The following is a 26,601-nucleotide window of genomic DNA, read 5'->3' as shown; positions in this document are numbered from 1 at the left end:
TATCTTGAATCTTTTGTACATTTACAACGAGATTATCCATTGAGGAGCACAGAGCCTGAATATCCATGTCCACAGCTGTGTCCTGAAGCACTCTAATGTCTAGGGGAAAAAAAAGACTGAAGACAGAGCTAAGAAAAAAAAATGATGTCAGGATTTCTTTTTTCCCTCTATTGGGAATCATTGGTGAGGCTCCTTGTACTGTTATGGCTGGCAATCAGGCAACACAGCGTGCAGTAATCAGCGCACATACAGAGATCTGGCAATAACCAAAAACAATAGGACGAGCTCTGAGACGTGGAATCTCTGTAGACTGCAGTACCTGATCTATCCTCACACAACTATAAGCAGCAGTGGATTGCGCCTATAACTACCTATGCAACTCGGCACTGCCTGAGGAGCTGACTAGCCTGAAGATAGAAATACAAGCCTGACTTACCTCAGAGAAATACCCCAAAGGAATAGGCAGCCCCCCACATATAATGACTGTTAGCAAGATGAAAAGACAAACGTAGGAATGAAATAGATTCAGCAAAGTGAGGCCCGATATTCTAGACAGAGCGAGGATAGCAAAGAGAACTATGCAGTCTACAAAAAACCCTAAAACGAAAACCACGCAAAGGGGCAAAAAGACCCACCGTGCCGAACTAACAGCACGGCGGTGCACCCCTTTGCTTCTCAGAGCTTCCAGCAAAAGTTAATAGCAAGCTGGACAGAAAAAACAGAAAACAAACTAGAAGCACTTATCTAGCAGAGCAGCAGGCCCAAGGAAAGATGCAGTAGCTCAGATCCAACACTGGAACATTGACAAGGAGCAAGGAAGACAGACTCAGGTGGAGCTAAATAGCAAGGCAGCCAACGAGCTCACCAAAACACCTGAGGGAGGAAGCCCAGAGACTGCAATACCACTTGTGACCACAGAAGTGAACTCAGCCACAGAATTCACAACAACACTCCTCATAGTCCTCCATATATTAAAATACACTGCTCAGTCCTCCATATAGTATAGTACAATCCTCATAGTGCTCCATATAGTATAATGCACCACCATAGTCATCCATGTAGTACAATTCACTTCCCTTAGTATAATGCACCCCATAGTTCTTCATGTAGTATAATGTATTCCTCACAGTCCTCAATACACTAAAATGCAGCCTACATATAGTATAATGCAGCCACCCCATAGAGCATAATGCAGCCACCCCACAGAGTATAATGCAGTCCCACCATACAATATAATGTAACCCCCACAGAATATAATGCAGCCCCCCTCATATAGTATAATGCAGCCCCTCCATAGATAATATGGTAGCCCCTCATAGAGTATAATTCAGCCCCCCTAAAAATATAATGCAGCCCCCTTATATAGTATAATGTAGCCCCTCCATAAAATACAATGTAGCCCTCCTCATATAGTATAATGCAGCCCCCTTAGAAAATAACAGAGCCCCCACATAGAATATAATGTAGCCCCTTCATATAGTATAATATAGTCCCCTTATAGAGTATGATGCAATCACCCCTCATAAAATATAATAAATATCATACAGCCCCCAGAGAATATAATGTAGCCCCCCGTATAATATAATACAGCCCACCTCTCCATAGAATATAATGTAGCCCCATCGAAGAGTATGATGCAATACTCCCTCATAGAATAATACAGCCCCCCATAGAATATAATGTAGCTTGCTGCCATATAGACTGTTACAAAGGAGATGCAGCTCTATAGATCTCAACAGACTCATATGAGGTGACGGTGGAATATTACATGGAGGGGTCTGTACTTGGCATGAAGGTCGCACATACACAGTGCCAGCAGCCTGTACCGCAGACACAGGAGCGGGCAGGCCCCATAGACTGGTCTACAGCCACAGTTAGCGCTATCTCCTGAAGTAAAACTCCCTCCAGCAGGCACATATCTGCTGTGCCCACTACAAAGAGGCCACAGATAACGTGTATGGCCTGGCAATACCTGCATCATGTGCATCACCCAGCGCAGTACCGCGTACACCGTCACCCGCTCCTGCAGCAGCAGTTCTAGCACTACCACCATTCCATGCCTCACGCACCATCCACTGATGTCACACAAAGGGCGTAGTTAGGCACATGTGTATGGAGATAGGAAGGGGCGGAATCAAAGTGGTGCGCTGGTCACATGTGGGCATGGCTTTCTGTAGAGCCTTTTCAATCTACACTGATTAGAGCAGTTGAATGGGGCACAGAGGAGTTGGCTTTGACAGCAGGCGGGCCCCGTAACTCTTGGGCCCCATAGCAGCTGCATGATGCACCACTATCAGTGCCAGACCACTGGCTGGGGGCCCCTGGGGGAGCGGGGGCCCTAAACAGCTTCCTGGTATGCCTGCCGCTATGTGTTAATGAATAGATCTGGATTATTTAAAAACTGTTTTTTTCCCAATAATTTTTAATAAATATTTCAGTGTTTGTATATGTAGATACATACTGCAGCTCTTAACGCAGACGTCGGTGACAGAGTTTAACAGCATGGCTCCTTCAGGACAGAAACAGCCTTCAGTTTGGTCATTGTTAGAGTTTTGAACTTCTCTGCAATAACAGTAAGAATATAAATGTACATATGAGTCATATATTACTAATTATTAATCAGATAATATAATTTACACATTGAATCAAACATAGAGATCTATTCATTGACGTGACTCTTGCCTTGTAATTCACAGCTATTACAGTTATTGCTAGGCGAAGATCCAGTCATACATTGTGAAGCAAGGGGGAGCTAAATTTTGTTAAAGGGACTTGAGCATTAATGGTCTGTCCTTAGGATAGGTCATCAATTTCTGCTTTGTGGGGATATGACACCCGATACACCAGCCGAACAGCTGTTCCCATTGTTGGTGGCTGCCGGAAGAGCTCAGCACAGCTCCATTAATGGAATGGTGGCCACCACCAGATAAAGCACATCTGTCCCCTGTTTAATTTACAGTGCGCAAATACTATGCAGTTGGTGTAGCTGCCGCCGACACCGGGAACAGCCAATCGGTGTGGGTATGGGGTGTCGTACCCCCACCAATCAGAAATTGATAACATATCCTAATAATAGGCAATCAATTTTAAAGGCCTGAACCATCTTTTTAATAGAGGGAGGTTTTCAACCAGGGGATTGCCCTCAATGACTCACATAAGTACTCAGAAGTGATGGGTCAATCCCTAAAATCTTAACTAATTTACAGATCAAATGAATCCGTTTTCATTTCATATTTTCAGAAATAATATAGGGATATTATTTTGATTTAAAGAATTCTTACTTGTTTTCGCAGGTCTGGACATGCATTGGCCCACAAGGGTTGTACACCTTTCCAGCAGGGCAATTGTATGCTACATTTCAGAAAAAAAAGAGCAAATTAGATTATAATTTTAACAATGTACAACAACTGACATTGCCAATTGTATGAAATGCTATAAGTATTATAAGTAAGCAAAGACACAATAAAGGAGATATCCTATATACCAGTACAAAGAAAAACTCATGAAATTGGTGATCGAAAACCAACTCAGTTGATAAGACACTATAATAAGGGAAGAAACAAATAAAAATACAATTCCATTGGTCGAGCAATGACTAAAAATGTTTTCTTTTAAACTGATTTTTATAGATCTTCCCCTGTGGTTGCATATCATATAAAAAAAATTTAAAAAAACTGAAAAACACTTACGACAATGTCCATTAGTCTTGTTTCTCCAGTCTACACAAATTCCATTGGCAACGCATAAAGAGGCATAAGCTTCCAAACTGGAACACACTATTTGCTCAGAGTTATTGCGCATACGACAGGCATCAAAGGCACAGGCTTCATGGTAGTGATTTCTATCAATAATTTCGTGACAATCAGCAAACACCCTTTAAAAATAGAAGAAAATGCATATATTTTTATATGTATATTACTGGATACCAGTATTATAGTATTTAATCTACAATGACAAAAATCAGACATGGAGGTGGAAGGAACAAGGGATTCTATGCAATACCCCCAAGGTGACAGTCATTACTGGTGTGAGGGGTGGTTTCAACCCTGTGTCAGCTGCAGCCAGTGAAGCAATAAAAGAAAACTACAAGCTTGGTGTGACGTATCTGTATATATAATTGTCTAAGGGCTACTTCCGTCTGTTTGTCTGTAACTTCTGTCTGTAACGGAAATCCCGGGTCGCTGATTGGTCGGTCCTGGCGTGCCATGACCAATCAGCGATATTGGGGCGGGATTTAAACACCGCTTCACTTTTTACTATTGATGCTGCCTATCCAGCATCAATAGTAAAAACATATAATGTTAATAATAATAAAAAAATAAAAAAAACATTATATTGTCACCTTCCGACGTCCACGGCAGCCTTTGCCGCTCCTCACGACCCTCCGGTCCCAAGAATGCATTGCAGCAATGACTCGAGATCATGTAGCGGTCTCGCTAGATGATGACATAGCGGTCTCGCTAGACCGCTACATCATCACTGGTTATTGCCGCAAGGCATTACTGGGAACGGAGAGTCGCTAGGAGCATCGCAAAAAGCCTGGGCTGGATCCAGGGACCGCCGGAAGGTGAGTATGTAACTAATTTTGTGGGCTGTGTTACATACTACGTGAGATGTGTTATGTACTGCATGGCCTGTGTTATATACTGCGTGGGCTGTTGTTTTATAGTACGTCGCTGTGCTATATACTATGTGGGGTGTGTTATATACTACATGGTTGTGCAATATACTACGTGGGCTGTGTTATATACTATGTGGGCTGTGTTATATACAGTGTGGGCTGTGTTATATACTGTGTTGGTTGTGTTATACACTATGTCACTGTGCTATATACTACGTAGCCTGTGATATATACTGCATGGCTGTGCTATAAATTACGTAGCTGTGTTATATACTACCTGGCTACATATTCTAGAATATCCAATGCGTTAGAATCAAGCCACCATCTAGTTTTCTAATAAATGACACCACCACCCAGTTCACTGGCACATGTGATCCCCACACCGGACCTGGTTTCAGTCCCTTGGGGACAATTAATTCGTACTTCTGGCTGGTTATTTAATACATCGCTGCCCCCTTGTTAGCAAGGGTTGTAGAAACAGCTCCTCAGTACATGTGTGATAAGTGACAAGTCGCTGTGTGCTCCTGGATTTAGTATCCGTCATATGACTAGATCACTTCATAGTATGGATTTTTCCATTTTTTTTAATACCGTGGTCGATGCATTTTTGGCCAAAACCCAATAAGTAGCCATAAATGTAGATTTTCCTGCTGCTGCTGTTGTGGTAAATTCTGCCTCCTTCCAGACACATACATTCATTGACCCAAACCTTCCTTTATGTTGACCTATATCAGTACATACTTGAACAACCAGTCCGCATCTATATCTACCACTGGAATCAGCTCCAGCCTGCACTCCACCTTCATCTGTCCAGGACAGCACAGCAGCCAACCCACTATCAACCCGCCCCCACCTTCCCTTCCACCATACTGTATGTATTATAGTACACTGTGTTCCAAATTATTATGCAAATTATATTTTTCTCGGATTTTCTTAAATGGTCGGTGCAAATGACAGTCAGTCTAATAAAAGTCATCACCCGTTAGATTATACATTGAATTTTATTGAAGAAACCTCCCAATGATAACAGTATAATCTCCAAAATAAATAAAAACTCAAAATGCACTGTTCCAAATTATTAGGCACAGTAGAATTTCTATACATTTGATATGTTTTATAGATCTGAAAATGCTAATTTGTGGAATTTGCAGCATTAGGAGGTCACATTCACTGAACAAAACAGCTATTTAACTCCAAAACCTCCTAACAGGCCAAGTTACATGTTAACATAGGACCCCTTCTTTGATATCACCTTCACAATTCTTGCATCCATTGAACTTGTGAGTTTTTGGAGAGTTTCTGCTCGTATTTCTTTGCATGAAGTCAGAATAGCCTCCCAGAGCTGCTGTTTTGATGTGAACGGCCTCTCACCCTCATAGATCTTTTGCTTGATGATACTCCAAAGGTTCTCTGTACGGTTGAGGTCAGGGAAAGATGGTGGCCACGCCATGAGTTTATCTCCTTTTATGCCCATAGCAGCCAATGACTCAGAGGTGTTCTTTGCAGCAAAAAATGGCGCACTGCCATGCATGAAGATGATTTTGCTCCTGAAGGCACGTTTCTGCTTTTTAGACCATGGAAGAAAGTTGTCAGTCAGAAACTCTAAATACTTTGTAGAGGTCATTTTCACACCTTCAGGAACCTTAAAGCGTCCTACCAGCTGTTTCCCCGTGATTCTAGCCCAAAATGTGACTCCTCCACCTCCTTGCTGACGTCGCAGCCTTGATGGGACATGGTGGCAATCCACCAACCATCCACTGCTCCATCCATCTGGATCATCCAGGGTTGCTTGACACTCATCAGTAAACACGACTGTTTGGAAATTAGTCTTCATGTATGTCTGGGTCCACTGCAACTGTTTCTGCTTGTGAACACTGTTTAAGGGTGGCTGAATATTAGGTTTATGCACCACAGCAAGCCTTTGAAGGATCCTACACCTTGAGGTTCGAGGGACTCCAGAGGCACCAGCAGCTTCAAATAACTGTTTGCTGCTTTGTAATGGTATTTTGGCAGCTGCTCTCTTAATCCCATGAATTTGTCTGGCAGAAACCTTCCTCATTATGCCTTTATCTGCATGAACTCTGTCTGTGCTCTGTTTCAGTCACAAATCTCTTTACAGTATGATGACCACTCTTAAGTTTTCGTGGAATATCTAATGTTTTCATACCTTGTCCAAGGCATTGCACTATTTAACGCTTTTCAGCAGCAGAGAGATCCTTTTTAGTTCCCATATTACTTGAAACCTGTGGCCTGCTTAATAATGTGGAACATGATTTTTAAGTACTTTTCCTTTAATTAGAATCACCTGGAAAACTAATTATCACATGTGTTTAAGATTGATTTCAGTTATCTATTGAGCCCTGAGACACAATACCATCCATGAGTTTATTTGAAAAACAAAACAATTAAATATTTATGACACTTAAATCCAATTTGCATAATAATTTAGAACACAGTGTATATAAACCATTTTGTACATTAGCAATGCAGCTCAGCCATTTTATGAAAAAAAAATTGTATTTTTCATACCTACCCAAAAAGTTTGAAGAAATGCAAAAAGAGCATTATTTTATTATACATGTACAGTATGATATGAAATATATTGAACAATTGCATTCCAACTTACTCGCTTAAGATGATATCACAAACATCTGATGGTGGGCATGTTGGAGGTGGAGGAGGTTGAGTCGGTGGTGAAGTTGGTGGAGGTGAATTACAGTATGGCTTGCCTGTTACATTGACCTTCCAGTAGTTAGCCATCTGGGAGCAATCTTCTACTATCTTGCCACCTGGCAATCTGCAGTCTTCATTGCTGTTGTTCGAGCAAGTACCTAAGTTGGAACACAACGTGAAATATATGTTAATATTAATGCCTGCTGTTTTTTTGGAGATATATATCTAAAGTTAAAAAAATCGTAAAAATATCTGAAATATCACGTACCACACTGTCCTTCTGTGTTGTAGCCAAATTTACTGAATGGCAGATTAATAACAAAGATCATTCCACTGAATGAGATGAATGCACCAATTTCTGGGATCTCCACATTCATGTTAATGCCAGCACTAGATACAGTAATGCCATCCTTGGTGAACCCTGGAGTTACCCAGTCATTATTCCATCTAATCTGTAGACAATGGTTGGAAATTGTTAAGTGGCAAATAGATAACAGTCAATGCAGTCACCATGAAACAAAATAGACAAAATGGTCATCATCAGACAATAAGAAACCAATATAGCTTATAGCACATACAATAATTCAAAGGCCATACGGACATGGAGATTTTGGTAGTTGGCATTGTTAATTGTTTTGTAGAAAAGTATGAATCAGGACTTTCTTCTTGTTTTCTTACCCTGTTTTGCATTTTTCCTTCGTACATCATATGGGTCAAAACAATTTCAGAAGATTTGTAGTAAACCAAGATAGATTGTGGACAGGACAAGCCATCTTCAGCATCACAGAAGTAGTTGTCAACAAGGACCCGGAAGTTGTCATATTTGGGAGTAATCTGCTGCACAAGAACATATGTACAATTGTCCAGGAAAGTGTAATAGGTGCCATCAAAGGTGATGTAATGAGGGTCACCCCATCCGCTACACACACCTATTGGAAGTAGAAAATAATGAAATCAGATTTAGATCATTGAACATTTATGTCTAATAAGACATCTCAGATCTTTATTTAAGGAAAAACAAAAAAATATTCTAATATATTTGGATGCTCAACCTCATTAATAATAATTTACCTGAAACTCCTCTCACCAGGGAGTAATAAGGTATTTTGGGGCTTTGATTGAGTCTTTGGCTATTTTGATGATCGGATATTAGAAAAAATAATTTGAAAGCAGATCTAACATTGCAATTATGGTTCCCTTTAAAGAGCTTAGACTGCTAGTATAAACAGCGTCTTATGAATTTTTCTTATCATTATTATTACTTGAATGGAAATTGAGCATTTTGTAAAACTCACATTCGCATTCATAATATGAACAGCATCCATCTTCGATTATCTTAGGGGGTAATCCACTAGCACAGGACAGTGGCTTTTGTTCTGGACAAGTCTCTGACTCAAGGGTAACAACATTATCTCCACGGCATACGGCCTTTGTACAGTCATTCACAGTCAGTGTTTCATTAATCTAGATAATGTAAAATACAATGAAACAGAAAAATTAGAATAGTTCTGTTGCATCCAATTAGGTCAAATTAATACAAAATGGTGTCAACAATTCTACCCTCAAAAAATGTAAAGGAATCTTGACGTCTGCAATTAGGCAAAAATAGCATCACTCTTATCAATGGATTATATCTCGTATTTACAATTTTACCTAAATAGAGTCAGGTGACATTACCAGACACAGATTATGAAGAAGAGAGGTGCTGTGTCTCAATGTTTTGTAACCTTATAAAGTCCATATAAAACAGCTGACATTAGTTTTGGAGCATTTATGAATTAGAATACCTTCAAAATGATTGTTGAGTTGTCTTTGCCTTTCATTACACAAGTATCATATATGCATTTGCCACAGCATTCACCTTCAGAATGTACAAGTTCCATTCCCTAAAAGATGCAAAATAATTGGTAAATATAAAATACATTTAAATATGATGCCCACGTAAAATAAGCTGTGAATAGATAAGGACATTTGTATTCTTGGTACTGACCGGGTCACATTCCGTGTTGCATATTATGGGTTGACATGAGACTAGGTATAGTGAGGTCTCTGGATCTTTCTCATCTGTACAAGAACAGTCCATGCATTCATTTTCGGATTGTGGAATTTTAGTTCCAAGCTATAAAAAGAAAAACAAAACAGAATCATTTATTTTTGTCCAACTATGACTTTATTCTCTCATTTCAGATGTTAAAAGTTTCGATTTTTGCACTTACTTTGTACGTGTTGTCATTGTACACACAGACCTCCGGTGGAACTGTTTCAGAAAATTGAAACGTTTATTAGAATAATATATACAATACATTTATTTCAATATATAAAGAAAAGCGCTTCTTCACTAATAAAATAGTATAAGATATAGAAACCTGGCAAAAACATTAGTGATCTTTGGCATTTTTTGACATTCAGCTGTTAAAAAATGTAAAGCGTATTTGTAGCGAAATGCTACAGTTATTTTCAGTCTTTATCGTGAGCATTTACTTTAATAGTTTGTGCAGTTTGGGCTTTAGGTGGACTCCATGTAATAACATTCAGAGCACAAAATTGCAGCTATAACCAGGAATTTTTAAGGCTATGAAGAATTATATTTGGCTCCTGATACCTCTGCAGTCAGGTATATAAATATATATTTTGGAAATATAATTAGTGCTTTACCCTTTTTCCCATTTCAGATATACTGTCCTTTTCAATATTTTACTCTCCTAGCCAAGTCTTTGTGGTCTATGACTACCTATATGCGCAATATGAGCTAAAAAAGTGCATTTATAGTTTTAGTTTAATTCACTCACAACGTATATCATCAGAATATGTGTTAATGAATATATGTGGATTATTTAAAAACTGTTTTTTAATCAGTAATTTTTAACAAACATTTCAATGATTGTATATGTAGATACATACTGCAGCTCTTAACGCAGACGTCGGTGACAGAGTTGAACTGCATGGATCCATCAGGACAGAAACAGCCTTCAGTTTGGTCATTCTCAGAGTTCTGAACTTCTCTGTAATAACAGTAAGAATATAAATGCACTTATGTGTGATATATTACTAATTGTTGATCAGCCCTCTCAGTCTTAAAGGGGATTTTCCAAAAAGATAATATAATTTACACGTTGAATCAAACATGGAGATCTATTTGTTGCCGTGAGTCTTGCCTTGTCATTCACAGCTATTACAGTTATTGCTAGGCGAAGATGTGCCCAGTCATACATTGTGAAGCCAGAGGGAGCTAACTTTAGTTAAAGGGACTTTAGCATTAATGGTCTGTCCTTATGCAAATTGCCTCTTCTGAGAAAAAGAAGACTTAAACTCTATAGCGCCACCTGTTGGAAGTATCGATCCTACAAGTCACAATCAACCCTTTAACGAGCCGTGCAATATGACTTAGGATAAAAGCCAAATCAATATCTCAATTCGCAGACACGGTGTTTCGGGCTGTTGGCCTCGTCAATGCGAAGCATGATAACTAATTTGGCTAGGTGAGAGGCTCTGGACTGGGGTCTAAGGGGTATCGTTTATCCTTATGGAGAGTGACATACCATCTCTGGCTTGTCAAGGTAAGGAGGCTTATTCGCCGTGCAATGCTCCTCTGGGAAATATAATATGCAATTTGCCTCTTCTGAGAAAAAGAGGACTTAACTCTATAGCGCCACCTGTTGGAAGAAGCGATCCTACAAGTCACAATCAACCCTTTATCGATGGTCTGTCCTTAGAATAGGTCATCAATTTCTGATTGGTGGGGATATGGCACCCAATACCCAAACCGAACAGCTGTTCCCATAGTCGGTGGCTGCCGGAAGAGCTCAGCACAGCTCCATTAACGGAATAGAGGCCAACAACGGAAAATGAACATCTCTCCCCTGTTTAATTTACAGTACCCAGAAGCCAATACTATGCTGCTGATGTAGCTGCCGCTGACAAGGGGAACAACCAATCGGTGTCGGTATTGGGTGTCGTACCCCCACCAATCAGACATTGATAACATTTCCTAATAATAGGCAATCAATTTTAAAGGCCCAAACCATCTCTTTAATAGAGGGAGTTTTTCAACCAGGGGATTGCGCTCAATGACTCACGTATGTACTCAGAAGACGGTGAGTGATGGCTCAATCCCTAAAAGCTTAACTCATTTACAGATCAAATGAATATGTTTTCATTTCATATTTGCAGAAACAATATATGGAGATTATTTTGCTTTGAATAATTCTTACTTGTTTTCGCAGGTTTTGACATGCATTGGTCCACAAGGGTTGTACACCTTTCCAGCAGGGCAATTGTATGCTACATTTCAGAAAAAAAAAAGAGCAAATTAGATTATAATCTTTACAATGTACAACAACTGACATTGCCAATTGTATGAAATGCTAAAAGTATTATAAGTAAGCAAAGACACAATAAAGGAGATGTACTATATACCAGTGCAAAGAAAAACTCATGAAATTGGTGATCAAAAGAAACCAATTCAGTTGATAACATACTATAATAATGGAAAAACAAATAAAACTACAATTTATTGGTCGAGCAATCACTAAAAATCTTTTCAATTAAACTGATTTTTATAGATCTTCCCCTGTGGTTGCATATCATATAAAATAAAAAAAACACTGAAAAACACTTACGACAATGTCCATTAGTCTTGCTTCTCCAGTCTACACAAATTCCATTGGCAATGCACAAAGAGGCATAAGCTTCCAAACTGGAACACACTATTTCCTCAGAGTTATTGCGCATACGACAGGCATCAAATGCACAGGCGTCATAGTAGTGATTTGGATCAATAATTTCCTGACAATCAGCAAACACCCTTTAAAATTAGAAGAAAATGCATATATTATTATATGTATATTACTGGATACCAGTATTATAGTATTTAATCTGCAATGGCAAAAATCAGACATGGAGGTGCCAGGAAAAAGGGACTCTATGCAATACACACAAGGCGACAGTCATTACTGGTATGAGGGGTGTTTCCAACCCTGTGTCAGCTGCAGCCAGTGAAGCAATAAAAGAAAACTATTACCTTGGTGTGACGTATTTTCTAATAAATGACAACACCACCCAATACACTGGCACATGTGATCTTCACACTGGACCTGGTCACAGTCAGTTGAGGACAATTAATTTATCCTTCTGGCTGGTTATTTTATACATCGCTGTGCCCTTTTTAGGAACGGTACATGTGTGATAAGTGACAAGTCGCTGAGTGGTAATAAATTTAATATCCTTCATCTGACCAGGTCACTTCATAATCTGGATATTTCAGTTTTATTAATTCCGTGGTCGGTGCATGTTTGTCATGGCCAAAACTCAATGAATAGCAATAAATGTGGATTTTCCTGCTGCTGCTGTTGTGGTAAATTCTGCCTCATTCCAGACATGCACGTTCATAGACCCAATATTTATCGATCTCTGAAACTGCCTTGTCATAGAAATCAGCGTGATCTCCCCAGCCATGATGTCCTTGTACTAGTCCAACCCTTTTGTCATGTTGACCTGCATCAGTACTTACTTGAACACTCCATCCGCATCTATATCTACCACTGGAATCTGCTCCAGCCTGCGCTCCTCCATCGTCTGTCCAGGACAGCACAGCAGCCAATCCACTATCAAACCGCCCCCACCTTCCCTTTGACCAAATTTATTATAGCATATAAACCATTTTGCACACTAGCAAAGCAGCTCAGCCATTTTATGAAAAAAATTGGATTTTTCATACCTACCTAAAGAGTTTGAAGAAATGCAAAGAGAGCATTATTTTTATTAAACATGTACAGTATGATATGAAATATATTGAACAATTGCATTCCAACTTACTCGCTTAAGATGATATCACAAACATCTGATGGTGGACATGTTGGAGGTGGAGGAGGTTGAGTCGGTGGTGAAGTTGGTGGAGGTGAATTACAGTATGGCTTGCCTGTTACATTGACCTTCCAGTAGTTAGCCATCTGGGAGCAATCTTCTACTATCTTGCCACCTGGCAATCTGCAGTCTTCATTGCTGTTGTTCGAGCAAGTACCTAAGTTGGAACACAGCGTGAAATATATGTTAATATTAATGCCTGCTGTTTTTTTGGAGATATATATCTAAAGTTAAAAAAATCGTAAAAATATCTGAAATATCACGTACCACACTGTCCTTCTGTGTTGTAGCCAAATTTACTGAATGGCAGATTAATAGCAAAGATCATTCCACTGAATGAGATGAATGCACCAATTTCTGGGATCTCCACATTCATGTTAATGCCAGCACTAGATACAGTAATGCCATCCTTGGTGAACCCTGGTGTTACCCAGTCATTATTCAATCTAATCTGTAGACAATGGTTGGAAATTGTTAAGTGGCAAATAGATAACAGTCAATGTAGTCACAATGAAACAAAATAGACAAAATGGTCATCAGAGAATAAGAATCCAATATATAGCTTATAGCACATACAATAATTCAAAGGCCATACGGACTTGGAGATTTTGGAAGTTGGCATTGTTAATTGGTGGTGTAGGAAAGTATGAATCAGGACTTTCAAATTGTTTTCTTACCCTGTTTTGCATTTTTCCTTCGTACATCATACGCGTCAAAACAATTTCAGAAGATTTGTAGTAAACCAAGATAGATTGTGGACAGGACAAACCATCTTCAGCATCACAGAAGTAGTTGTCAACAAGGACCCGGAAGTTGTCATATTTGGGAGTAATTTGCTGCACAAGAACATATGTACAATTGTCCAGGAAAGTGTAATAGGTGCCATCAAAGGTGATGTAATGAGGGTCACCCCATCCGCTACACACACCTATTGGAAGTAGAAAAGAATGAAATCCGATTTAGATCATTGAACATTTATGTCTAATAAAAACATCTCAGATTTTATTTTTTAAGAAAAACATAAAATAATCTAATTGGTTTTTGATGCTTAACCTCATTAATAATAATTTACCTGAAACTCCTCTCACCAGGGAGTAATAAGGTATTTTTGGGCTTTCATTGAGTCTTTGGCTATTTTGATGTTCGGTTATTAGAAAAAATAATTTGAAAGCAGATCTAACATTGCAATTATGGTTCCCTTTAACCCCTTAAGCCCCGGGGGTGGTTTGCACGTTAATGACCGGGCCAATTTTTACAATTCTGACCACTGTCCCTTTATGAGGTTATAACTCTGGAACGCTTCAACGGATCTTGGCGATTCTGACATTGTTTTCTCGTGACATATTGTACTTCATGATAGTGCTAAAATTTCTTTGATATTACCTGCGTTTATTTGTGAAAAAAATGGAAATTTGGCGAAAATTTAGAAAATTTCGCAATTTTCGAACTTTGAATTTTTATGCCCTTAAATCACAGAGATATGTCACGCAAAAAACTTAATAATTAACATTTCCCACATGTCTACTTTACATCAGCACAATTTTGGAAACAATTTTTTTTTTTGTTAGGGAGTTATAAGGGTTAAAAGTTGACCAGCAATTTCTCATTTTTACAACAAAATTTACAAAACCATTTTTTTTAGGGACCACCTCACATTTGAAGTCACATTTAGGGGTCTATATAGCAAAAAATACCCAAAAGTGACACCATTCTAAAAACTGCACCCCTCAAGCTGATCAAAACCACATTCAAGAAGTTTATTAACCCTTCTGGTGCTTCATGAGAGCTAAAGCAATGTTGAAAGAAAAAATGAAAATGTAACTTTTTAGTCATGAAAACGATCTTTTAGCAACAATTTTTTTATTTTCCCAAAGGTAAGAGGAGAAATTAGACTGCAAAAGTTGTTGTCCAATTTGTCCTGAGTACGCTGATACCCCATATGTGGAGGGAACCACTGTTTGGGCGCATGGCAGAGCTCAGAAGGGAAGGAGCGCCATTTGACTTTTTCAAGCTAAAATTAGTTGGAATTGAGATCGGACGCCACGTCGCGTTTGGTGAGCCCCTGATGTGCCTAAACAGTGGAAACCCCCCACAAGTGACCCCATTTTGGAAACTAGACCCCCTAAGGAACTTATCTAGATGTGTGGTGAGCACTTTTATCCCCCAAGTGCTTCACAGAAGTTTATACCGCCCGTGCGTAAAAATAAAAAAAACGTATTTTTTCCACAAACATGATCGTTTAGTCCCCAATTTTTTATTTTCGCAAGGGTAACTGAAGAAATTGGACCATAAAAGTTGTAGTCCAATTTGTCCTGAGTAAGACAATACCCCATATGTGGGGGGGAACCACTGTTTGGGCGCATGGCAGGGCTCAGAAGGGAAGGAGCGCCATAAGACTTTTTCAAGCTAAAATTAGCTGGAATTGAGATCGGACGCCACGTCGCGTTTGGTGAGCCCCTGATGTGCCTAAACAGTGGAAACCCCCCACAAGTGACCCCATTTTGGAAACTAGACCCCCTAAGGAACTTATCTAGATGTGTGGTGAGCACTTTTATCCCCCAAGTGCTTCACAGAAGTTTATACCGCCCGTGCGTAAAAATAAAAAAACGTATTTTTTCCACAAACATGATCGTTTAGTCCCCAATTTTTTATTTTCACAAGGGTAACTGAAGAAATTGGACCATAAAAGTTGTAGTCCAATTTGTCCTGAGTAAGACAATACCCCATATGTGGGGGGAACCACTGTTTGGGCGCATGGCAGGGCTCAGAAGGGAAGGAGCGCCATAAGACTTTTTCAAGCTAAAATTAGCTGGAATTGAGATCGGACGCCACGTCGCATTTGGTGAGCCCCTGATGTGCCTAAACAGTGGAAACCCCCAACAAGTGACCCCATTTTGGAAACTAGACCCCCTAAGGAACTTATCTAGATGTGTGGTGAGCACTTTTATCCCCCAAGTGCTTCACAGAAGTTTATACCGCCCGTGCGTAAAAATAAAAAAACGTATTTTTTCCACAAACATGATAGTTTAGTCCCCAATTTTTTATTTTCGCAAGGGTAACTGAAGAAATTGGACCATAAAAGTTGTAGTCCAATTTGTCCTGAGTAAGACAATACCCCATATGTGGGGGGGAACCACTGTTTGGGCACATGGCAGGGCTCAGAAGGGAAGGAGCGCCATAAGACTTTTTCAAGCTAAAATTAGCTGGAATTGAGATCGGACGCCACGTCGCGTTTGGTGAGCCCCTGATGTGCCTAAACAGTGGAAACCCCCCACAAGTGACCCCATTTTGGAAACTAGACCCCCTAAGGAACTTATCTAGATGTGTGGTGAGCACTTTTATCCCCCAAGTGCTTCACAGAAGTTTATACCGCCCGTGCGTAAAAATAAAAAAACGTATTTTTTCCACAAACATGATCGTTTAGTCCCCAATTTTTTATTTTCACAAGGGTAACTGAAGAAATTGGACCATAAAAGTTGTAGTCCAATTTGTCCTGAGTAAGACAATACCCCATATGTGGGGGGAACCACTGTTTGGGCGCATGGCAGGGCTCAGAAGGGAAGGAGCGCCATAAGACTTTTTCAAGCTAAAATTAGCTGGAATTGAGATCGGACGCCACGTCGCATTTGGTGAGCCCCTGATGTGCCTAAACAGTGGAAACCCCCAACAAGTGACCCCATTTTGGAAACTAGACCCCCTAAGGAACTTATCTAGATGTGTGGTGAGCACTTTTATCCCCCAAGTGCTTCACAGAAGTTTATACCGCCCGTGCGTAAAAATAAAAAAACGTATTTTTTCCACAAACATGATAGTTTAGTCCCCAATTTTTTATTTTCACAAGGGTAACTGAAGAAATTGGACCATAAAAGTTGTAGTCCAATTTGTCCTGAGTAAGACAATACCCCATATGTGGGGGGGAACCACTGTTTGGGCGCATGGCAGGGCTCAGAAGGGAAGGAGCGCCATAAGACTTTTTCAAGCTAAAATTAGCTGGAATTGAGATCGGACGCCACGTCGCGTTTGGTGAGCCCCTGATGTGCCTAAACAGTGGAAACCCCCCACAAGTGACCCCATTTTGGAAACTAGACCCCCTAAGGAACTTATCTAGATGTGTGGTGAGCACTTTTATCCCTCAAGTGCTTCACAGAAGTTTATACCGCCCGTGCGTAAAAATAAAAAAACATATTTTTTCCACAAACATGATCGTTTAGTCCCCAATTTTTTATTTTCACAAGGGTAACTGAAGAAATTGGACCATAAAAGTTATAGTCCAATTTGTCCAGAGTAAGACAATACCCCATATGTGGGGGGGGAACCACTGTTTGGGCGCATGGCAGGGCTCAGAAGGGAAGGAGCGCCATAAGACTTTTTCAAGCTAAAATTAGCTGGAATTGAGATCGGACGCCACGTCGCGTTTGGTGAGCCCCTGATGTGCCTAAACAGTGGAAACCCCCAACAAGTGACCCCATTTTGGAAACTAGACCCCCTAAGGAACTTATCTAGATGTGTGGTGAGCACTTTTATCCCCCAAGTGCTTCACAGAAGTTTATACCGCCCGGGCATGAAAATAAAAAATCCTATTTTTTGCCCACAAAAATGATCTTTTAGTCCCCAATTTTTTAATTTCCCATGGGTAACAGGAGAAATTGGACCACAAAAGTTGTTGTCCAATTTGTCCTGAGTAGGCTGGTACCCCATATGTGGGAGAAAACTACTGTTTGGGCACACGTCAGGGCTCGGAAGGGAAGTAGTGACGTTTTGGAATGCAGGCTTTGATGGAATCGTCTGCGGCCGTCACGTTCCGTTTGACGAGCCCCTGATGTGCCTAAACAGTGGAAACCCCCCACAAGTGACCCCAATTTGGAAACTAGACCCCCTAAGGAACTTGACTAGATGTGTGGTGACAACTTTGAACCCCCAAGTGTTTCACTAAAGTTTATAACGCCCGGGCGTGAAAATAAAAAATCCTATTTTTTGCCCACAAAAATGATCTTTTAGTCCCCAATTTTTTAATTTCCCATGGGTAACAGGAGAAATTGGACCACAAAAGTTGTTGTCCAATTTGTCCTGAGTAGGCTGGTACCCCATATGTGGGAGAAAACTACTGTTTGGGCACACGTCAGGGCTCGGAAGGGAAGTAGTGACGTTTTGGAATGCAGGCTTTGATGGAATCATCTGCGGCCGTCACGTTCCGTTTGACGAGCCCCTGATGTGCCTAAACAGTGGAAACCCCCCACAAGTGACCCCAATTTGGAAACTAGACCCCCTAAGGAACTTGTCTAGATGTGTGGTGACAACTTTGAACCCCCAAGTGTTTCACTAAAGTTTATAACGCCCGGGCGTGAAAATAAAAAATCCTATTTTTTGCCCACAAAAATGATCTTTTAGTCCCCAATTTTTTAATTTCCCAAGGGTAACAGGAGAAATTGGACCACAAAAGTTGTTGTCCAATTTGCCCTGAGTACGCTGGTACCCCACATGTGGGAAAAAACTGTTTGGGCACACGTTGGGGCTCGAAAGGGAAGTACTGACGTTTTTGAATGCAGACTTTGATGGAATCGTCTGCGGGCGTCATGTTCCGTTTGCAGAGCCCCTGATGTGCCTAAACAGGAAAAAAACCCACAAGTGACAACATTTTGGAAAGTAGACCCCCAGAGAACCTACGTAGATGTGCCAACTTTGGAATTATTCTATTTCCTGGAAAGTAAATTAGTAGTGCATGGAGGTGTGGTACAATTTAAAGCAATCCTTCATACACAGGCCAGGTTTGTCGGGGCAGGTGTCGCATTGATAGATGGTGTCCCTTCGAATTCCTCTTTTGTAGCACACTCGGCACCTTTTTTGCGGCTTACCTTTTTTTTCAGTTGGCGGGACCACCCCAGGAAAATGCTGGCCTGGTACGATACGTGCACCTTCAGTTCCAGAAGTACTGGGGCCCGCTCCTTCCCTCGTGCCAAACATCAGGGCCTTAACCACTACCTCTTGGAAATGAAGGTACGACGTATCGGTGTTGCGTGCACATCGTGACAGCAGGAAAGCGTTGAGCATTGCCATTTGTACGATGTGCACGGACAGCTTTTTGTACCACACCCTGGCCTTTCTCAAAGCACTGTACGGTTGGAGGAGTTGATCGGAGAGATCAACGCCCCCCATGTTTTTGTTGTACCCAAGTACACAGTCCGGTTTCAAGACCTGTGCAGAGGTACCCCGAACAGTGCTGAGGGCGCTGCCATCACCGTGTATGGTGGTCAACAGAAGGACATCCCTTTTGTCCTTGTACTTGACAACCAGCAGGTGGTCGCTACATTGGGCTTTGCTCTCACCTTTTCTGAGAATCTGCCCAAGTAGCGTCTTTGGGAGGCCTCTCTGATTTTTGCGGACAGTACCGCAGGCTACGGTACCTCGCGCAAAGAGAGATTTGTAGAGTGGGATGCTGGAATAAAAGTTATCGGTATAGAGGTGATAACCTTTATCCAGCAGTGGGTGCACCAAATCCCACACTATTTTCCCACTCACTCCCAGGACAGGGGGACACTCAGGCGGTTCAATCCTGCTGTCCTTCCCCTCGTAGACTCTAAAGCTGTGGGTGTACCCTGAGGTACTCTCACACAGCTTGTAGAGTTTGATTCCGTACCTGGCCCTCTTGCTGGGCAGGTATTGACGGAATCCGAGCCGCCCCTTAAAATGAATTAAGGACTCATCCACGCAGATGTCCCTTTGAGGCACGTACACTTCTGCAAACTTTTTGTTGAAGTGTTCGATGACCGGCCGAACTTTGAACAGACGGTCAAAGTTGGGGTCATCTCGTGCGGGACACCGTGCATTATCGGAATAATGCAGGAATTTATGGATGGCCTCAAAACGCGTCCGGGTCATGACCATTCTGAATACTGGAGTGTTATATAAAATATCCACACTCCAATATTGCCGAAGTTCAGGCTTTTTCAGAATCCCCATATGGAGGACCAGGCCCCAAAACTGCATCATTTCAACTGCGTCTACAGGAGACCAGTTAGAATATGATGAACCCGAGTTTTGGGCCAAAAATTGCCGAGCATACAGATTAGTTTGCTCCACCATGAGGTTAACGAAAGCCTCAGAGAAAAAGACTTTGAAAAAGTCTAGTTCTGTGAGGCCGGTGGTGTCAAACTTGATTCCTGATTCTGCCACAAAATCAGGAATCAGTGGCTCGTAATTTTCGGGGGGCCTGGTCCATATGGGATCCGCAGTGGGGTGTGCTGGTTCGTCTTCAGCAATGGTGGGCCTAGCCTCATCTTCTGTCCTGCGGCGTCTGCGTGGCGGTTCCGCAGGGCCGGAGGAGGAAGATGAGGAGTGGGAAGAGGATGAGGAAGAATCAGAAAAATAAAGAAAAGTGGGATCCTCTCCCTCGCTATCAGTGTCGGAGGCAAGGAAAGCATATGCCTCCTCCACTGAATAGCGCCGTTGGGACGAACGGGACGAGCGGGACATTTTATTTGTAAGTGTGGTGCTTGAGTGTACTTTATTGGTAACTGTGTAAGTGTTGGGGGATAGTGCTTGGTGCAAACTACTCTGAAAACAAAAAGCTAAAGGAAAAAAAATACCTGTGAAAGAAAAGTATAAAACAGCAAGCCCTAGCTCTGATAAGTGAACCGCGTCAGTTACCAAAGTTTGGCGGCTGCTGGGTGTGTGAACGGGGATGTGAAAAAAAACCCGCAGGCACGAGAGCTCTGATAAATGAACCGCGTCACTTACCAAAGTTCAGCGGCTGCTGGGTGCGTGCACAGGGATGTGAGAAAAAAAAAAAAAAGGAAAGCACGGGTTAGACGCGGCGGGGTGAGCGCACGGAGATGTGGGGGAAAAAAAGGAAAGCACGGGTTAGACGCGGTGGGGTGAGCGCACGGAGATGTGGGAGAAAAAAAAAAAGGAAAGCACGGGTTAGACGCGGTGGGGTGAGCGCACGGAGATGTGGGAGAAAAAAAAAAGAAAAAAGGAAAGCACGGGTTAGACGCGGTGGGGTGAGCGCACGGAGATGTGGGAGAAAAAAAAAAGAAAAAAGGAAAGCACGGGTTAGACGCGGTGGGGTGAGCGCACGGAGATGTGGTTGAAAAAAAAAAAAAAAAAAAAGGAAAGCACGGGTTAGACGCGGTGGGGTGAGCGCACGGAGATGTGGGAGAAAAAAAAAGAAAAAAGGAAAGCACGGGTTAGACGCGGCGGGGTGAGCGCACGGAGATGTGGGGAAAAAAAAAAGGAAAGCACGGGTTAGATGCGCGCGGGGTGAGCGCACGGAGATGTGGGAGAGAAAAAAAAAAGGAAAACGGCAGGCACAAGCTCTGATAAGTGAACTGCGTCACTTATCAAAGTTTGGTGGCTGCGGGATGGGTGTACGGAATTGGGCAAAGGGGGCTGCTGAAAAAAAAGCGAGCACGAGTGTTGATCGGTGAACTGCGTCACCAATCAACGCTCGGCGGCTGCTAAACGTGCGCACGGAGGCAGCGCAAAGAGGGACGGAGGGGGTAAAGAAGAGGGGGAAGGGGGGGAAGAGGGGAAGAGGGGGAAGAGGGGGAAGAGGGGGAAGAGGGGGAAGAGGGGGAAGGGGGGGAGGGGTGGGTGGAAGGGGGGATGGGTGGGTGAAATGAGACTGGGTAGGGGCTGTTAGCACTTACCTTTTGTAGTCTCTCTTCTTTCTTTGGTTTTCTTTCTTTGGTTTTCTTTCTTCCGCTTTTTTGTATCGCAGGGGATTGTGGTGTTACAGGCTTCTGTAGCACCACAAGGCCCAGCAAGACAAGATCTGGCTGTGTGACCGCTCAGCAGGAGTCCCTCAGCTAGAGTGAGGACCCCTGCAGAGCGGTCACACAGGTCACCTGCAGGTGACAGACAGGTCACAGAGCGGTCACACCGCTGCTGTGAGCTGTCATTGGTGGGATCGAATGATAACATCGATCCCACCAATCCCTGCAGGGCTTGGTGACCATGGCAACTGCCTAGGATCCCTCCGATCTTAGGCAGGTCACTGCCAGGTCACCAGCAGGGCACACAGCGGTCACAACGTGACCGCCGCTGTGCCCTGTGATTGGCGCGATCGTTGATCGCGCCAATCAGCTCCTGCAGGCCCTGCTGGGCCTGCACTAGTCACTGGCCTGTGATCGGTGCCATGGCAGCACCGATCCAGGCCGCTACAGCAGGGGGCAGAGGGTATGGGTGCAGGGGACAGCCGGCACGGGGCAGGGAAAAGCCGGGCAGGGAACAGCTGGGCACAGCGCGGTAACACCGCCGCTGTGCCCGGTGATTGGCGCGATCGTCGTTCGCATCGATCGCGCCAATCAGCCTCTGCAGGCCCTGCTGGGCCTGCACTAGGCTCTGGCCTACGATCGGTGCTATTGCAGCACCGATCCAGGCCAGTACAGCAGGGCACAGCGGCGCTGTGCCCTGTGATTGGCGCGATCGATACGATCGGCGATCGCGCCAATCCGGGGGGGTTTTGCCGGTGCCTGGCGTTGCCAGGCAGCGGCCCTAGGATCGAGTACATCGGTACTCGATCCTAGCCTGCGACCTCATTGTTTCAGCCGCTCCGATTGGCTGAAACAATGAGGAACGCTGTGATTGGCTGTTCAGAATTGAACAGCCAATCACAGCGATCCAGAGGCCTGGGGGGCGAAGCCATGCCCGGGGATGTCGGCGCCATCTTCCTCCAGGTAAGATGGCGCCGGAAATTTAATGCGATCACCGCGACTTAAGTCGCGATGTCGCATTAAACACTATGACGTACTATCCCGTCACTGGGAATTAAGTCCCAGGTCACCTGGACGGGATAGTACGTCATATGGGATAAAGGGGTTAAAGAGCTTAGATTGCTAGTATAAACAGCGTCTTATGAATTTTTCTTATCATTATTATTACTTGAATGGAAATTGAGCATTTTGTAAAACTCACATTCGCATTCATAATATGAACAGCATCCATCTTCGATTATCTTAGGGGGTAATCCACTAGCACAGGACAGTGGCTTTTGTTCTGGACAAGTCTCTGACTCAAGTGTAACAACATTATCTCCACGGCATACGGCCTTTGTACAGTCACTCATAGTCAGTGTTTCATTAATCTAGATAATGTAAAATACAATGAAACAGAAAAATTAGAATAGTTCTGTTGCATCCAATTAGGTCAAATTAATACAAAATGGTGTCAACAATTCTACCCTCAAAAAATGTAAAGGAATCTTGACTTCTGCAATTAGGCAAGAATAGCATCACTCTTATCAATTTATTATGTTTCTTATTCACAATTTTGCCTAAATAGGGTCAAGTGACATTACCAGACACAGATTATGAAGAAGAGAGGTGCTGTGTCTCAATGTTTTGTAACCTTATAAAGTCCATATAAGACAGCTGACATTAGTTTTGGAGCATTTATGAATTAGAATACCTTCAAAATGATTGTTGAGTTGTCTTTGCCTTTCATTACACAAGTATCATATATGCATTTGCCGCAGCATTCACCTTCAGAATGTACGAGTTCCATTCCCTAAAAGATGCAAAATAATTAGTAAATATAAAATGAGAGAAAACGTACTTGTTCCAGCTCCTTAAAAGTTAGATAACTCTTTATTGATCCATAAATTTTAAATCGAGCAAAAAAATCCTTGCAAGCACTGGATGCCAACATATGGAAACAGCAGATTAGAGCGACGCGTTTCGATCTGTGAACATCTTAATCATGGCTTGCTATCTGACGGCACTGAGGTTCTATACATAGTATTAACTAACCTATCATGACGACTCTACTAGTCACATGATTTTACTGAAGGTCCTGAAAACCAGCAGCGCCAATGATAATAATTAATGACAAAATACATTAAAATAAAAAAATAAAAATCATTATATACACAACAAAACATTTAACCATAATGATACATGATTTCGTTTTTCTTATTCAGACCATACGGAAACCTGGTTTGTAAATTGTCAATCCAGAACGCTTCTCTCGTTAGGAGGCGTCTTTTCCCATCACCGCCCCCATTAGAATGCTTTACCTGTTCAATACCCTGGATTGTCATTGCCGAAATATCTCCTCTATGACAGGTAACAAAGTGTTTAGCCACCATTGACATGTTCTTGTTACCGATATTAAAATTGCCAATATCTCTCAGATGTTCTGATATTCTCGTTTTTAATTTCCTTGTGGTGCACCCCACCTTCGAAACTTGGCAATCCAAACAATTGACTTTATACACTACATTTTTGGAGTGGCAATTTATAAAATCTTTGATGTAATAACTTTTGGATTTATCTGAATTTGTGAATATTATTTATTAGATATATTTAGCATTAATCTGCTTCTGCTGTTGCACGTCTGGGTCAGGACGAAGTTTCGCGCTCTGATGGTCTGTCGGTGAGCTGGCTGTGGCTCTTGTAGCCATTCCGTTTCTTTTATATTAAGTTTCAAATATAAAATACATGTAAATATGATGCCCATGTAAAATAAGCTGTGAATAGATAAGGACATTTGTATTCTTGGTACTGACCGGTTCACATTCCGTGTTGCATATTACGGGTTGACATGAGACTAGGTATAGTGAGGTCTCTGGATCTTTCTCATCTGTACAAGAACAGTCCATGCATACGTTTTCGGATTGTGGAATTTTAGTTCCAAGCTATAAAAAGAAAAATAAACAGAATAATTTATTTTTGTCCAACTATGACAAAGTTTTTTCATTTCAGATGTTAAAAGATTCGATTTTTGCACTTACTTTGTACGTGTTGTCATTGTACACACAGACCTCCGGTGGGACTGTTTTAGAAGATTGAAACGCTTATTAGAATAATATATGCGATTAATTTATTTCAATATATAAAGAAAAGCGCTTCTTCACCAATTAAAAAGTATAAGATATAGAAACCTGGCAAAAACATTATGTAGTGATCTTTGGCATTTTTTTACATTCAGCTGTTAAAAAACTTTAAGCGTGTATTTAGCGATATACTACAATTATTTTCAGTTTTTATCGTGAGCATAGACATTAACAGTTTGTGCAGTTTGGGCTTTAGGTGGACTCCATGTAATAACATTCAGAACACAAAATTACAGCTATAACCAGGCATTTTTAAGGCTATGAAGAATTATGTTTGGCTCCTGATAACTCTGCAGTCAGGTATATAAATATGTATTTTGGAAGTATAATTAGTGCTCTACCCTTTTCCCATTTGAGATATACTGTACTTTTCAATATTTTACTCTCTCAGCCAAGTCTTTGTGCTCTGTGACTACCTATATGCCCAATATGAACTAAAAAAATACATTTATAGTTTTAGTTTAATTCACTCACAACGTATATCATCAGAATATGTGTTAATGAATAGATGTGGGTTATTTAAAAACTGTTTTTTACCCAATAATTTTTAACAAGCATTTCAGTGATTGTATATGTAGATACATACTGCAGCTCTTAACGCAGACGTCGGTGACAGAGTTGAACTGCATGGATCCATCAGGACAGAAACAGCCTTCAGTTTGGTCATTCTCAGAGTTCTGAACTTCTCTGTAATAACAGTAAGAATATAAATGCACTTATGTGTGATATATTACTAATTCTTAATCAGTCCTCTCAGTCTTAAAGGGGATGTTCCATGAAGATAATATAATTTACATTTTGAATCAAACATGGAGATCTATTCATTGCCGTGAGTCTTGCCTTGTCATTCACAGCTATTATAGTTATTGCTAGGAGAAGATGTGTCCAGTCATACATTGTGAAGCAAGGGGGAGCTAAATTTTGTTAAAGGGACTTGAGCATTAATGGCTTGTCCTTAGGATAGGTCATCAATTTCTGCTTGGTGGGGTTATGACACCCAGTACCCAAACCGATCAGCTGTTCACATTGTCAGTGACTGTCGGAATTGCTCAGCACAGCTCCGTTAATGGAATCATGGCATCCGCCAGAAAATGCACATCTGTCCCCTTTTAATTAACAGAAACCTGCCGCAATTACTATGCGGATGATGTAGCTGCCCCCTACATCGGGAACAGCCAATCAGTGTGGTTACTGGGTGTCGTACCCCCATCAATCAGACACTGATGACATTTCCTAATAATAGGCCATCAATTTTAAAGACCCAAACCATCTCTTTAACAGAGGGAGTTTTTCAACCAGGGGATTGCCCTCAATGACTCACGTATGTACTCAGAAGACGGTAAGTGATGGGTCAATCCCTAAAATCGTAACTCATTTACAAATCAAATTAATCCATTTTCATTTCATATTTACAGAATTAATATATGTAGTTTTTTTGCTTTGAAGAATTTTTACTTGTTTTCGCAGGTCTTGACATACATTGGCCCACAAGGGTTGTACACCTTTCCAGCAGGGCAATCGTATGCTACATTTTGGAAAAAAAAGAGCAAATTAGATTATAATCTTTACAACGTACAGTAACCGACATTGCCAATTATATAAAATGCTATCAGTA

General features: G+C 41.6%; 1 protein-coding gene and 1 pseudogene across 1 annotated transcript in view; both read right to left on the bottom strand.

Annotated features, from left to right (window-relative positions):
- LOC138649156 (mucin-5B-like) overlaps nucleotides 1-23,654 on the bottom strand; it is a 70,768-nt gene extending 47,114 nt beyond the window's left edge. Inside the window, exons 1-18 of the mRNA XM_069739324.1 lie at nucleotides 23,561-23,654; nucleotides 23,069-23,237; nucleotides 13,834-14,084; nucleotides 13,424-13,607; nucleotides 13,109-13,313; nucleotides 11,914-12,098; nucleotides 11,506-11,575; nucleotides 10,196-10,296; nucleotides 9,511-9,551; nucleotides 9,285-9,413; nucleotides 9,082-9,180; nucleotides 8,590-8,758; nucleotides 7,973-8,223; nucleotides 7,563-7,746; nucleotides 7,248-7,452; nucleotides 3,690-3,874; nucleotides 3,282-3,351; nucleotides 2,462-2,562 (exon numbers count right to left, since the gene is read on the bottom strand). Coding sequence (XP_069595425.1) covers nucleotides 2,462-2,562; nucleotides 3,282-3,351; nucleotides 3,690-3,874; nucleotides 7,248-7,452; nucleotides 7,563-7,746; nucleotides 7,973-8,223; nucleotides 8,590-8,758; nucleotides 9,082-9,180; nucleotides 9,285-9,413; nucleotides 9,511-9,551; nucleotides 10,196-10,296; nucleotides 11,506-11,575; nucleotides 11,914-12,098; nucleotides 13,109-13,313; nucleotides 13,424-13,607; nucleotides 13,834-14,084; nucleotides 23,069-23,237; nucleotides 23,561-23,596 — 2,635 coding nt within the window. The 5' untranslated portion in view covers nucleotides 23,597-23,654. The remainder of the gene's footprint in view (nucleotides 1-2,461; nucleotides 2,563-3,281; nucleotides 3,352-3,689; nucleotides 3,875-7,247; nucleotides 7,453-7,562; nucleotides 7,747-7,972; nucleotides 8,224-8,589; nucleotides 8,759-9,081; nucleotides 9,181-9,284; nucleotides 9,414-9,510; nucleotides 9,552-10,195; nucleotides 10,297-11,505; nucleotides 11,576-11,913; nucleotides 12,099-13,108; nucleotides 13,314-13,423; nucleotides 13,608-13,833; nucleotides 14,085-23,068; nucleotides 23,238-23,560) is intronic.
- On the bottom strand, nucleotides 12,510-12,865 carry LOC138649478 (14 kDa phosphohistidine phosphatase pseudogene; annotated as a pseudogene).
- Nucleotides 23,655-26,601: the final 2,947 nt, after the last annotated feature.

The sequence above is a fragment of the Ranitomeya imitator genome, chromosome 9 (assembly GCF_032444005.1).
Source record: "Ranitomeya imitator isolate aRanImi1 chromosome 9, aRanImi1.pri, whole genome shotgun sequence".
In the NCBI taxonomy this organism is placed as follows: Eukaryota; Metazoa; Chordata; class Amphibia; order Anura; family Dendrobatidae; genus Ranitomeya; species Ranitomeya imitator.
The sequence above is the reverse complement of the archived record's forward strand: the minus strand, read 5'-3'. Positions and strand labels throughout refer to the sequence as shown.